A 14,938-nucleotide genomic window follows, 5' to 3' on the forward strand; every position below is an offset into this window, starting at 1 on the left:
AGACTGACTCGCCGTTGTACCGGAAATCTCAACTGAGCAACCATACAAGGAGAAGAGTGAGGAAAGCCACAAATATATAGTAGGGGTGGTGGCCAAGTGGTTAATGCGCTTGGTTTCAGTGCAGAAGGTTCCGGGTTCAAATCCCACCCCTGCCACATTTCTCCATGTAATGTGGAGTTGCGTCAGGAAGGGCATCCGCCGTAAAACCTGTGCCAATTCAACATGCAGATCCATCTTGGATTTGCTGTGGCGACCCCGAGTGCAAACAAGGGAGCAGCCGAAGGGTCTTACTATATATATATATCCATGCAAAACCCACAAATATTAAAGAATTTGGTAATTCCATTTTTAAAATGCATTTTTCTTCATTAAAAAAAATGGTCTTTATCTAGCCATCTCACACATTTAGTTAGTTTAGTCAGAGCTGTAAAACACCATACAAACCACTCTGACATTTTATATAAAGCCTTTCAAATATAAATATTTGACATTTAACATTTAACAAGTTACTGCGCAAAACTTGCCCACCAGTAGACTTTTGTAGTATCGGTAACTGCGCCGCACGGCATCGATGTAAAAAATAAAAGCAGTTCCGCCTCCTTGTCGTCTCATTTTGGGACAAAGTACAACTTTATCAGGCGCCTTCACCATGACGTCAGCATTTTTTTTTTTTTTCGCTGACGTATGACAACATTTCTGCACTTTTCTTCGGCTTTGTCGGACTTTCACTGAGTGTTCTTAACGTGCCGCTCACAGAACTGAGACCAGGAAACAAAATGAGACAAAGAGATAAAACGACCGAGGAAACGACCAGAAACATGACTTCGGACATCAGTCCAGGACAGAGGAGAAAAACAGTTTTCATCGCCTTCATCATCGCTGCTTTGAATATGATCTGCATGTTTCTGACGTTTGCCGTCACCCCCGTAAGTGTTTCCCCTGTGTGCCGACAGCACTGCGGATTATTTCTCCACTAAAACTGGGTGAAGAAACTCCGTCAAGCTGCAGCGGAAAGAGGAATTCAAAAATGACACCTACAGCTGATTTGTCGAATGATGCGTTTGGAAGCTCGGATTTCAGACCCGAAGGCGTTCTAACGTGCGTTTTTCTTATATCTTTTTCAGTTGGAGTTGAAAGTAAATCATGAACACGTCAGCTTTACGTTAAGAGTATTAAATAGCAGAGTTTGGTATAGAAGTCATGAATCAGCAAGTCCCAAGTCAAGTCGTAATGACCACCAGTTGTTTGCAAGCTGACTTGAAACTTGACTTGGGACATGCAGATTGATGACTTGAGAATAACTTGACAGTGACTTCGCCCCCCTTAAACAGTAATTCTTAATCAGGTAATCTATGATGGAACCATAGGTTTACACAATCAGATTTGGCTGGAAATTTGTTAAAGCAAAGAAGAATAAAAATAAATAATTCAAGATTTGTAATGTTTTAACTACTGTAAGAGCACAACTCGAGCCAATTTGAGTTAAGGGTGAGATTTCATAGCTGTTAAAGGACTACGGAAAGCAACACTCTCCGTAGTCGGCAATGGATTCACCCTATTGAGGTTTCAAATCTCGTGAGGTCTCAGAGATGTATATTATATTGTATTATCATATATATATATATATATATGAATGAATGTTTATGAGTTCAGTGGTTCGGTAAAAGCTGGAACATACCATTCAACGAGGCATTCCATTGAAAGAATGTAAAAACATTCATTATTTGTTTTAGCTCTAAAATAGATCCTTGTCATTTGATATTTTATTAATTTATAAACAACACAAAAGGAACTTACATTTTGGTGTTCCACTGCTGCTAAAGTCCAAATTGTTACGTGGAGTCTGGTGATGCTGTGCACTGACTTCGGACTTCCATTAAAAAAACAACAAAAAAAAAAAAACAGACTTTGTGTCGTTCCTCAGTCCAGCCAAAAATCACGTCAGCTTTTCATGTAAACAGTTCTTCATGTATCCAGACGGCTTACAGCGGAGTGGATTTTGTGTGTGTATGTGTGTGTGTTACAAGAATTAGCAGCGTCAGTTAGCTCAATCAAATCGTCTCGGTAGAGTTGTTGTCCCCCGTGCATGCGCACACATGCAATCGGGTCGGCGCTTGTGCGCACGTGTACTGCCAAAAAAAAAAAGGCTGTGTACATCCTCAGTGCAGCAAAAAACAACAACAAAAATAATCATGTCCGAAATTAGTCCAGCTTTTCATTCCAACTTCCTGCTAACAGCCTCCAGACAGCACAATGGATTTGTTTTGTGTGTGTGTGTGTGTGTGTGTGTGTGTGTGTGTGTGTGTGTGTGTGCGCGCGCGCCTACGTGTGTGTGCATGTGTGCAGAGTGCAATGGTACCAAACGTATGGAACCAGCACGGTGAGTGTAAATATAAACTATTTTCATTAAATATATATTTTTAAGTTGGATTACAGCTCTTGTCGTTCGAGATGGATGACTTTACTATGCAGCATTTCTATTAATTTTTTTGACTAGTCACGCCACATGTCACGCCAGACCGCCGTCAATATTTTATCATTTTTTAGTTTGTTTAATTTTTGTGTAAATTACAGCATGTCATAAACCATCATCAAGATTAGGGCTGCAGCTATCGATTATTTTAGTAATCGAGTATTCTATTGATTATTCTGTTGATTAATCGAGTAATCGCATAAAAAGTACTTTTGAGTTTTAAAACATTAACAGTCCAGGGCTCTCCCTAAGTAATGGCACAATGTCACTGCGTCATCACGGAGACTGACAAATTTAGTGTATCCCTTTGTTTTTCTGGGTAATTATTTATTTTTTCACATCTTTACAAGTTTTGGATCTTTCCTAGTGTCAGAAGCTCAGTCAAAGTCTTGACATTTCGCTGAAATGGCGATGGGATGTGGCTTTCTATTTTTTGTTTTCCCCAGCTTGTAAAATTTAACCATTTTTATTTATTTATTTATTAAGGTTGTGGACTGGGTCCCTGCATGAATTTCTTTTTAACACTCTCTGCGATTCAGCCAGTGCATTTAATTTTCGGCTGGAGGCTGAACATGCAGCCTCGCAGTCACTGGTTTATGTATTATTATTATTTTATTTGAGTTCCCGTGTTTGTGAAGGATTGTGTGTTGCCCAAAAAAGCGAAACACTCATTGCGAGTCACACATAAGAAAGAGTGGACTTCTTCCAGAGACTGTGGCCGGGACGGAGCTCTGTGAGGGCAGTGCTGAGCCGCTCACACCGGGCAGAGAGAGACAGTAGCTGGCCGGCGCGCGTAGAGCGGCCAGCGAACGAAACTGTGTTTAAAAAAAAAAAAAAAAAAAAAAACACCCTGCTTTGCTTTAAATGCACTATTTCAGATGATCAGCGTGGACCGTCTTTTTCCTAAAAGGCTTTATTTCACTCTGTTTCACTCGCGTTGGAAAGCTGTAGCTTTTGTGCTAATTTGATTAGCGCTTGCTCTACTTCTTCTGTTTGTTTTTCTGGGGACATTACAGCGCCTGGCATATGTATTACAACATTTCGAACATTTTTTGTAATCGAATCATTCGAATTACTCGACTAATCGTTTCAGCCCTAATCAAGATTTTATCGATATTGATGCCATTATCAGTTCTGCTTATCCATCCAATTCCTTATCGATACCTCTTGTGAATTTTCTGTGTACTAAAAGTAGACTTTACAGATTTTCTATGTCAGCAACATTTTAAATTAGTCACTGGATCCTTGATCTCTGGGCATAAATAAAAATAAATAAAATCTGTAGTTTTTGTCAAAAGCATTTCCTTTCAGACATTTTGGCATGAATGTCTCTCCGTGCCTCTGAGCTGAGCTCAGCCGGCTGCTGCACGTCAGCGCAGGACATCTCGTTTTGGAAGGAAAAAAGGTTTTGATCGATTGCAGTTTGTTTGTAATACATTTGGAAAGAGGTGTCATTTGATTTAAACGGCGTTTCGCTTTGAATTTATTAATTCCGACTGGACTCTATCGTTCTAACTTGACTCGGCAGAGAGCCGCACAGCGTTTGGAGCTGTGTGAACAGAACGGAGGACGATTCTCGTTTCTTTCTCGCAACAAGACAGGAGTCCCAGTTAGTAACTTTAATCCACACAAAAGTGACTCACGATTGACATATTCAGGGATGAAAGTGGTGAAAAACAAAAAAGCTGAAACCCAAAATTACCCCCACCACCACCTGCATGAAAATGTTTAAATTCCAGAAGCTCTGAAATGCAATCTGGGACTATTCCAGACGATAAACTGCAGTGAGTCCAGCAACCATTTTGGTGAGAAAAAAACCCAACTTTCCTTATTCAAATCCATTCCAGTAGTATTCTGCTCTTACTAGGATGCAGCAGTTTTCTAGTTTGGCAGATAGTTCTGGAGGAAATCACTGAAGAAATTAACACATTGAAAATATGGTTTGACCGAAACAAACTGTCATTAAACTTAAATAAAACAGGGATGAAATGGAGGTGTGAGAGTTCTCACTGGAGGTGTTCACAGGAAACATTTATTTCTGTATGTATTTATTTATGTTCATTGTTATTTGGTTTTATATTTTCTGTTGTGTTTCTAATCAGGTTCTTTTGTCTCTTTCTCTAAAATTGTATTGTAGCATTATTAGTTATCACTATTGTTGTTGTTGCTCTTAGTATTATTATTATTATTAATAATATATAAAAAAAAATTAAAAAAATTACAGTTTGTAATACATTTGACTCTTTTACGACAACAAACGCTGTGCCATTAATTATTATACAGAAAACAAATGCTAAGATGCGAACAGCTTAATGCTAACTTTAACATTGAAAACGCCGTAGACATCCTAATGCGTTAGCATCGGTCCTGTTTTGAAGTTATAAAATACATCTATCAACTGTTTCAGAAGACCATAACAGGTCAGTTTAACATTAAAAAAGGTAAATATTACTCACAGACATATGGTCTTTGTGGTTTTAGTGGGGAAAAATTAAGATAAAGTGAAATAAAACAAAGAATGAACAAAGCAGCAGGTCGGATCAATTCTTCATTGCTTCAAGCTTCAAAGAAGAGTCATGCTGCAGAAACGGTTGATTACAGACCCTGCAGAGGTTCTATAATCAACGTAGAGGCATGATCATTTTCCTGACAAACACCCCAAAAACAATGGTCTCTCTGAAGGATCGATAAGGGAATTGTTAGTCAAAAAAGCTATCAATGTCGGTGGATCGAATAATTTCTTAACGATACTTTAAGAGAACGGGTTCTCGATACCCAACCCTAATTCTGTACCGATTAAAAATCATCGTAGACAGCAGCGCTATTCAGCGGACATACCATGCGTGAAATCTGACACCAGTTAATATAAAAAGTCAAATTAATAATAAGTCGTGTAATGTAATAAGTTGGTGGTGCTGTCGTAAATATGCATGCAGCGGTCTGATGTCATATGGAGAGAGTGATTCAACACAAATGTGGATCATGTGCTTTGGTTTTTCGGTAAAAAGTAAGTTTCCACTCTTAGGGTCCTTTTCACAGTCTGTGTTCACACACAGAGAAGAAAGCAGGAGAGAGGGACAGCAGCGATTCGCTGCCAGCAATGAGGAAAAACAAATGAAATGGAGGCAACGTTCTATTAAAAACTGATTTTTGAGAATGCACGTGATGTCCCAGCACGTCTCGTGGTGTAGCTGGGAAGATGGTACATAGTACATATAAACCTCATTAAGGGCCCCTTCACACATAACGCGAATGAGGCTGAATGGCGCACGGCGGAGGAATCGTATGCCATTCGTGAAAAATCGGAGCCACCTTGAATGCCTCGCACAGCAGTCGCCACAAACCATTTGCGCATAGCACATGCAGTCTACATTTGCAGGCAGAATCACCGGCCACCGGCATCCCCACACCACCAGAACACAGACAGAAATGAAAAACCCTGCTGCACAGGCTGCATGTCGCAGAGCAGGCCCCCCAGACAAGGGGGAAAAAAGGAAGCTAAAAACAATATGTCGCACGTGCAATGCGCTGCGCGACAGCACGCAATGCACGCACCATCAAGCAGCCTGGCCCATGTCAAAATATCCGACTGATCATCATGATTGGCCAGCTGCCCAAGCATATGTCACGCCCACCACATCGCAGTACACATGACACAGTCCCCAACGGCGAGCCGCGCAGCGACTGGCCAGGCAGTTGGACGCCCAATGTGTCATATTATTATTATTATTAATATTTCTGTTATTATCAATATTATTTTTGTTACTATTATTATAATTATTATTAGTATTATTAGGACTTTTATTTTATTATTCTTATTGTTCTTATTGTTTTATTTTGTCAATGTACATGTCAGTGAGTAGAGAGTTTCCAGCTGCTGGCAAATTTGTGTACGTATTGGATAACACACACTCTTTCAGGCACACAAAACAATCTCAGATTCAAGTCACTTCAGCTTGGAATGTGGACAGGGCTCCTGTCCTGTCTGGTGAGATTCCAACCCGTTGTGCCATCCTGTCTGTCCACTTTCACATGCCTTTTATTTCATTAACTAGCTGCGTACATCGTTCACTGGACTTGTACTTTATATCCCAGAGCTCAACGATCGACGAAGATATTGAGGAAAATGCCAAAGTTGCGACATCACCGTGATCGGTCATACTGTGCTGTGTGTAGGCCCGGATCCAGACCGGTTTGGACTGATGCAGTTGCATCGGTCAGATTTTTTTACGCTTCGTTTGTCATCGGTAAAAAAAAAAAATCTCTAATAATCCCGAATACTGCCGAACGTATCCCCATTGAACACAAAGAACACACTTTTGATTTGATCCCACAATGCACCACGCAGGTGTTCAAACCGGAATCAAACAAGTCGAGTCGATGATCATGGCATCCAGGAAAAAAGGTTTATAAATAGTTTTCAGACAATAGTGTGTTTGAAAGGCATTCTATGATGACTGAAATTACATTTTCGGTGGTTTTCCGACCATACATGTCAACCTATACGGATTGTCCCTAAATTATACGGATTTTTCCAAGTTTCAGAGTCATACGGACGTACAAATAAAGTCGGATATTCAGGGTTTGGTCTGCAGCGGCTCTGTAATCAACCGTTTCTGCAGCGCGACTCCACTTTGAAGCGTGAACCATTGAAGCAATGCTTTGATCCACTAGCTCGTTGGTTCTTTGATTCGCTGCTCTTCAGAAACGGCAAGTCCGCTTCTTAACCCCTCTCAAAGCCACTAAAATACCGTGAGACACTTTTGTGTGGATTAAAGTCACTAACTGGGACTCTTGTCTTGTTGCAGTCTGGTCCGGTCGGGTATTAATAACTTCAAAATGAATTGCCGCTTTAAATAAAATGACACCTCTTACAAACGTTGTAGTACAGACAAGAAACTACAATCGACTAAAAAACATTTTTTCCTCCGAAAATGAGACGTGCTGTATTTCTTTACAAATTACATCCTGACGTGCAGCAAGAGCTCAGCTCAGATATATGGAGATACATTCATGCCAATAATGTCTGAAAGGAAATGCTTTTGACAAAAACTACAGATTTTGTTTATTCCTATTTATGTCCAGAGATCAAGGATTCACCATGTCAATTTTTGTTATAGTGTTGTTTTTTTAGGACATCATATTTATACAAATAAGAAGCATTCACTATGGTCCATGAAGTATAATAAATATATTTTAAAAAGTGTGACAGTGTATGTTGCACACGAATAAAAGAATGATGATTATTGAATAACGACACGTACGAATTTTATTTTGTCATTGGGCAAAAAATGCATCTGTCAGATTTTCACTCTAGATTCAGCCCTGCTATGTGCTTTCCTGTTCAAATCAACTTCATCAATGTTTGATAGGCAGGGTAACGTGTAAAGAAAAATAGTGTTATTTTTGAAAAAGATTCTGGCATCCACCTCTTTTTTCATCCCCAATTTCTCAGGACTGCTTCAGCTTTCTTACATAAGAAACACAGAGGAACACGAGGAAGAGGGGGCGGGGCTTTAGAGATGACAAAAGACTGGTGTAGACATTGAGCTTGTTACTGCAATGTTTTTACTCGCTATCTAAGTATGTCAGTAATCAAAACCTGGCCCATACCCCCCCCCCCCAAAAAATTATAATATCATGTTGAAAGAAAAAAAAAAAGCTGAAACAGGCCCCTGGTGTTATTTCTGTTACAGTGAATGCTGGGTGAGAGCCTGTCAAAAATATCAATCAATCCTACAATGTATTAACATTTTTTAAAATGTGTGGACAAAAAATAGAAATAAAAATAACAATGCCAATACTACTACTAATACTACTAATAATAAAGACACGTGTGCCACTTTCCAGGCATACTGTATATACAAAGTGCCCCCTTCGAAGTGTAACTTGATTGGGATTTGTTGCTCGTAATGGTGCATTTACACATAGGCAAGACGTGTTACGAATGTCATATTTGTCTCATTCGTGGCACGTTCCTGACATTCTCAACATGGCTTAACGCATCTGAATAGGTTTATGCGTGTTGGTGCGTGATATTCGTGATTTTCATGGAGCATGTTTTTGGCTGTCAAAAAATCTTCCTCGAATGTCACGCACCACCCTAATTTTGCCTCATGTCGTGTAGGTCGCAACTGAGCGTGTTGCTCCATCTTGATTAGTGGTGATCCTTAATAGAGCGTGACAGTGTTCTTCTCTGATGTGCGCACAATTAAACCCTGCTGCACCGCATTCAGTTTCATTTCTGCAGTATGGTGAAGAAGGACAGTGGCACCAAGTCGGCTAAAAGTCTCGTTTCAGTGCTCCTCAGCATGCCCCTGCAGGTGTTCCACCTGCTGCATGGGCCTGATGTTTGGGAAAACGAGTGAGACAATAGCCGCATGAAACCACACATCTGGCTCTCTCCGTCTCCTCCTCCTCCTCTCTGTGCTTCTCCACAGCATAGAGCCCAACTATGCAGTCACAAAGTTCTTCTGCTGTGGATTTTGAGGAGCAAACTGGAGCAATCTCAGTTGTTCAGCAACTGACGATTGGATGAATATGGGGGTGTGTGTGGCGACAATTCGCCTCATTCACAACGTGACAGAACTTAACGACACACTGTTACGCGCGACAGCACACAACAATGCTGAACATTATTCTTAACCGTGCATAATGGTTTCTGATAATTCTCCAGCAACATGTGCCATTAATTGTAATGCATGGTAACAGGTTGCAGCAGTTCCTGAGGACACCTGACGCCTCTGTCTCAAATCATCACATTCGTGATCAGTGGCCAAGAATGTATACTTCGTGGCATTCGTGACTTGCCGTCGTTATGTGTAAATGCAGCTTAAAGCGCTTTAAGCATCTCTTAAATGAATGTAATATAACATCTTGATGGAACCTTTGGATTGTTGTGATATTTGCCAGAACCACCAGCTGGTGGGTTTTATGCAATAAATTGGGTACTGGCTAGAGTTTGTGATCTTGGTGTTGCTGCCAGTACAGGGCAGGGTCCCAAACCCATGACAGTCCTTCTCCCAAGTTGGAAGACAAAAATATCACAGAAAAGAGCTTAATGACCCCTCAAGATCATTGGGTCATCCAACTGTCAGGACAGACACTGAGCCAGCGTGCCACTCACTGCCCATGCTTTATGTGGCTAAAACACTGCCTTAGCTACAGTCCTGTCCTTGCCTGAACTATGGAAGCAATTTATTGTGGAGGTTAATGCTGCAGATGTGGGAGTAGGAATGGTGCTGTCTCAGCGCTCCTCTGAGGACACTGAGGTACATTCTTGTGCCTTTATTGCCAAGAAACTGTCATCAGTGGAGAAGAATTATGACATTGGAACTGGGAGTTGCTCGTGAATAAATTGGCTTTAGAAGAATGGAGATACTGGCTCAAGGGGTTCAGTCAACCATTTATTCTTTGTAATGAAACTTTTGAATACCTTCCATTGGCCAAGTGATATTATTCTCAAGCTAGGTGGCATCTGTTCTTCTCACACTTCAATTTCATGTTGTCCTGTCATTCAGGATCTCACAGTATTAAAGCTGATGCTGTGACTTGCCAGTTTTCCTTGTCTGTGTCCGTTAAAGATTATTTGAGTATCCTTCCCCCTGCCTTTGTTTTTTAATTTATCTTTGATTTCTTTTTAACAGAATGCAGTAGACCCCAGACCCGGGGTCTGAAGTTGTACCCTAGACTCTAGAGTTACCCTAACCATAGCTGGCACTGTATCGGAGGGCTGTCTTCAAGATGGTGATCGTTCCCTTACTTGCAGACACCTGCACCTCATGTGCGCTTGGGTGACCGGGGATTGCCTCAAGGTATATCTTCAGATTCTTCTTCATAAGGCCTGTTGCCCCCACCACAACTGGGATGATATCGATGTCTTTCAATGATTATGTTGTTTGTAGGTCATTTTTCAGGTCTTGGTATTAGATCTTGGTATCAGGTCTTGGTGGTTAGAGTTGTCATGGCAAATCCAACAGTTTGTCAGGCGCTCTTCAGAAAACATCTAGGTTCCTGGGGGCTGCCCAATTTGTGGATTGTTCATACTATACACACTTGGATCGTACTTCAGAGGAGGATTCATCAAAACCAACCTGTCATCTGGGTGTTAGCCTGGCCCATCAGTTTCTAGTGGCCCACTCTAGCTCATGATGTACAAGAATTCATTGTGGCCTGTACTATTTATGCACATTGTAAACCATCTAGACCAGTGCTTCCCAATCCTGGTCCTTGGGATCCAACATATTTATCCATCTACAGCCCCTCTCACCAGTGCCAGAATGTCTGGCTTCCATGGTGTCCTTTCCGTATTATTGTCCCATGTTTGATTTCCAGTTGCAGAATCTTGTAATCTCCTCATGTTTGCTGGCTTTGCCTTCCTTATTTGGTTGGTACGTTTGACTGCATTTTGATTCTCTGCCTTGTTTCCTGGTTGGCCTCTTTACTCATTCCCCCATGGACACTTTTGTAGTGCAGACTGCTTCCACCTGTGTTCCTAGAGTCCTTGTTTTCTAATGCCCTTATGTGTGCTGTGTTTCTGTGGACTGCTATTTTGTTGCCAGCAGACAATCTCCTGTGCTACAGCTACAAATAAAGTCTGTTGCTTTCATCTACTTGTTTTGCTACATTCATTACAGTATCTATGTATTGGTTTGGAAACAGGACTATTCATTAACTGCTCAACAGAATTCCATGGAATTTTCTGAAAAAAAGAAGAGTTTGTTGGAAACAGACGAGAGTGGGAAATCTATCTAAAATAATCCAGAGAACATTGTTAGGTTGGGGGTAGGGTGTGCTGGTCCTTGATGGAGTGATGGAGGTCCAGACAGTGTGTTTCCACTCACACAGATTCTGAGTCTGGTTTTGTATATAAAAAAATACCTCATTAACTTGCGCATGTTTACATCATGATTTGGCTTTACTCTTGGTTGATTTGTTGATCCAGAAAATTTAGACTACTGTAAAATAAAGGATTATTAACCAAGTGCGAGGTCTGTAAAAATATCAGACCGAGGTCACGGTGTAAGACGCTAATGCTTGGTCCATGCAAAAAACACCCAGATCTGATAATCCCGTACAGACTGAGCAAGCGAGGTTAATAATTTGTTTATTATATAGCTGTCTGTCTGTCTGTCTGTCTGTCTATCTATACTCAACAAAAATATAAATGCAACACTTTTGGTTTTGCTCCCATTTTGTATGAGATGAACTCAAAGATGTAAAACTTTTTCCACATACACAATATCACCATTTTCCTCAAATATTGTTCACAAACCAGTCTAAATCTGTGATAGTGAGCCCTTCTCCTTTGCTGAGATAATCCATCCCACCTCACAGGTGTGCCATACCAAGATGCTGATTAGACACCATGATTAGTGCACAGGTGTGCCTTAGACTGTCCACAATAAAAGGCCACTCTGAAAGGTGCAGTTTTGTTTTATTGGGGAGGGGGGATACTAGTCAGTATCTGGTGTGACCACCATTTGCCTCATGCAGTGCAACACATCTCCTTCGCATAGAATTGATCAGGTTGTCAGTTGTGGCCTGTGGAATGTTGGTCCACTCCTCTTCAATGGCTGTGCGAAGTTGCTGGATATTGGCAGGAACTGGTACACGCTGTCGTATACGCCGGTCCAGAGCATCCCAAACATGCTCAATGGGTGACATGTCCGGTGAGTATGCCGGCCATGCAAGAACTGGGACATTTTCAGCTTCCAAGAATTGTGTACAGATCCTTGCAACATGGGGCCGTGCATTATCCTGCTGCAACATGAGGTGATGTTTTGGATGTATGGCACAACAATGGGCCTCAGGATCTTGTCACGGTATCTCTGTGCATTCAAAATGCCATCAATAAAATGCACCTGTGTTCTTCGTCCATAACAGACACCTGCCCATACCATAACCCCACCGCCACCATGGGCCACTCGATCCACAACATTGACATCAGAAAACCGCTCACCCACACGACGCCACACACGCAGTCTGCCATCTGCCCTGAACAGTGTGAACCAGGATTCATCCGTGAAGAGAACATCTCTCCAGCGTGCCAAACGCCAGCGAATGTGAGCATTTGCCCACTCAAGTCGGTTACGACGACGAACTGGAGTCAGGTCGAGACCCCGATGAGGACGACGAGCATGCAGATGAGCTTCCCTGAGACGGTTTCTGACAGTTTGTGCAGAAATTCTTTGGTTATGCAAACCGATTATTTCAGCAGCTGTCCGAGTGGCTGGTCTCAGACGATCTTGGAGGTGAACATGCTGGATGTGGAGGTCCTGGGCTGGTTGGATGTACTGCCAAATTCTCTGAAATGCCTTTGGAGACGGCTTATGGTAGAGAAATGAACATTCAATACCCAAGCAACAGCTCTGGTTGACATTCCTGCTGTCAGCATTCCAATTGCACGCTCCCTCAAATCTTGCGACATCTGTGGCATTGTGCTGTGTGATAAAACTGCACCTTTCAGAGTGGCCTTTTATTGTGGGCAGTCTAAGGCACACCTGTGCACTAATCATGGTGTCTAATCTTGATATGGCACACCTGTGAGGTAGGATGAATTATCTCAGCAAAGGACAAGTGCTCACTATCACAGATTTAGACTGGTTTATGAACAATATTTGAGGGAAATGGTGATATTGTGTATGTGGAAAAAGTTTTAGATCTTTGAGTTCATCTCATACAAAATGGGAGAAAAACCAAAAGTGTTGCGTTTATATTTTTGTTGAGTGTATATACACAAACTTATGCAATTGCCCAAATATGAAAGCTGCTGATAGCTTTTGGGCTCGTAGTCAGACCTAGTCGCTTCACTTCTATGAAGAACTTGCTAACAGATGGTTCGATTGTTAGCTGGTGAGCTTTCAATCTGTGTGTTTTTAAATATTTATGGAGTATGTTCATGTCCGACTTGGTTTTTCTAATTGTGTTTTTGACTTTCTGGTCTATAACAAATGGGATACACGTTTCGGACTGATTGTCATGGTAACCGGTCGGATATGGCAAATGGACTGCATTTATATAGCGCTTTTCCATCTGCATCAGATGCTCAAAGCACTTTACAATAATGCCTCACATTCACCTGATGCCAGGGTGCTGCCATACAAGGCGCTCACTACACACCGGGAGCAACTAGGGGATTAAGGACCTTGCCCAAGGGCCCTTAGTGATTTTCCGGTCAGGCTGGGATTTGAATGAAGGATCCCCCCCCACCACCTTCTCACCTCACGTATATGGGAAAATATCAGACTGGAAATCAACCAATCAGAGTGCCCATAGGGTCGCAGCCATATAAAAACAGATTATATTTTTTATTTGTTGATGTTGGGCAACTTCATTAACTTGCGGTTTCAGATAACCCATGGCCCAATTTTGTGGACCCCAACTTGTGCGAGTTAACAGGGCTCACCTGTAATTAAATATTTTAAAAATGTATTAAGCTCATAAAATAAGTGTCACCCCAAATCAGAAAAGACAGTATAGAAAATTCAAAATGCAAGGAAAGAAAGCAGTGATCCTGACAGTTACTTTGACCTATTCAGTTGTAGACAGTATGAACCAAAGGTATTTGGTGTTTTATGTCATTACCTTCATTTTGTGTGGTAATATATACATCCATTCATGCATTAAGGCCTGCAACGCAATCCAAGAAAGATGGCACGGGGGAACTTAGGGCTAATAATGAGGTATGGTAAAGATGATGATGATGATGCTATTTCAAACAGGTGATTGTAACCTGGATTTGGTACAAAAGCAGTATAAAGGCTGAGTCTTTGAGAAGCAAATATGGCCAGTGTTCCTCAAAGAAAGATTCTAAGGGATCTGCATATTTTTTCCTTAACAGTTGGGCAGTCACAATTATTACAATATTCGCCAATCACGATTATTTTTCATATTCGCGACTACCGTGAATTATTTATTTTATCCACAAAGCATAAAACAACTCTGAATCTGACGTCATTGTGCTGCAGCCTCACTCACGTCTTAAGGCAGGACAATAACATGGAGGGTGAGGAGCGATCCGTCCTGCCATTTGGATAAGACGGCCGATTAAAACAGTGGTGTCTTCTTCAAAAGCCATCTAAAATGCGGAGTTTACCGAAGGAGCTGTGTGTGTGTGTGTGTGTGTATGTGTGTGTGTGTGCGGAGTCAACAGGCTGCAGACTTCGAGGGAGGGGTGGGTGAGGGAGATTACTGAATAGAGGTACAACACGCTGCTGAGAACCATCAGTGCACGTGAGACAGCGAGCGCGGAACAGAGAGAGGATTTTAACCCGAGTGAACACGTTAAAAAACAAAACCAAACCAAACCGTGGAGCTGCCTTTAACTCTCTCTGAACTTTCTCTCCTGGTGTGATTCTGCCGTTCCCGTCCTGTTCACACCATGTGCGTGTCGTGTACTGAATTTATGAGATCATGAGATGAAATAAACGGTCAGATATCTTTAAAAACTTATTTAAAAAATGA

At 41.5% G+C, this 14,938-nt stretch overlaps 1 protein-coding gene across 1 annotated transcript in view; it reads left to right on the forward strand.

Annotated features, from left to right (window-relative positions):
* Window positions 1-588: 588 nt before the first annotated feature.
* slc22a18 (solute carrier family 22 member 18) overlaps window positions 589-14,938 on the forward strand; it is a 35,251-nt gene continuing 20,901 nt past the window's right edge. The window contains exon 1 of the mRNA XM_034163865.1: window positions 589-926. Within this exon, the coding sequence (XP_034019756.1) occupies window positions 777-926 (150 nt within the window). The 5' untranslated portion in view covers window positions 589-776. The remainder of the gene's footprint in view (window positions 927-14,938) is intronic.

The sequence above is a fragment of the Thalassophryne amazonica genome, chromosome 2, assembly GCF_902500255.1.
Source record: "Thalassophryne amazonica chromosome 2, fThaAma1.1, whole genome shotgun sequence".
In the NCBI taxonomy this organism is placed as follows: domain Eukaryota; kingdom Metazoa; phylum Chordata; class Actinopteri; order Batrachoidiformes; family Batrachoididae; genus Thalassophryne; species Thalassophryne amazonica.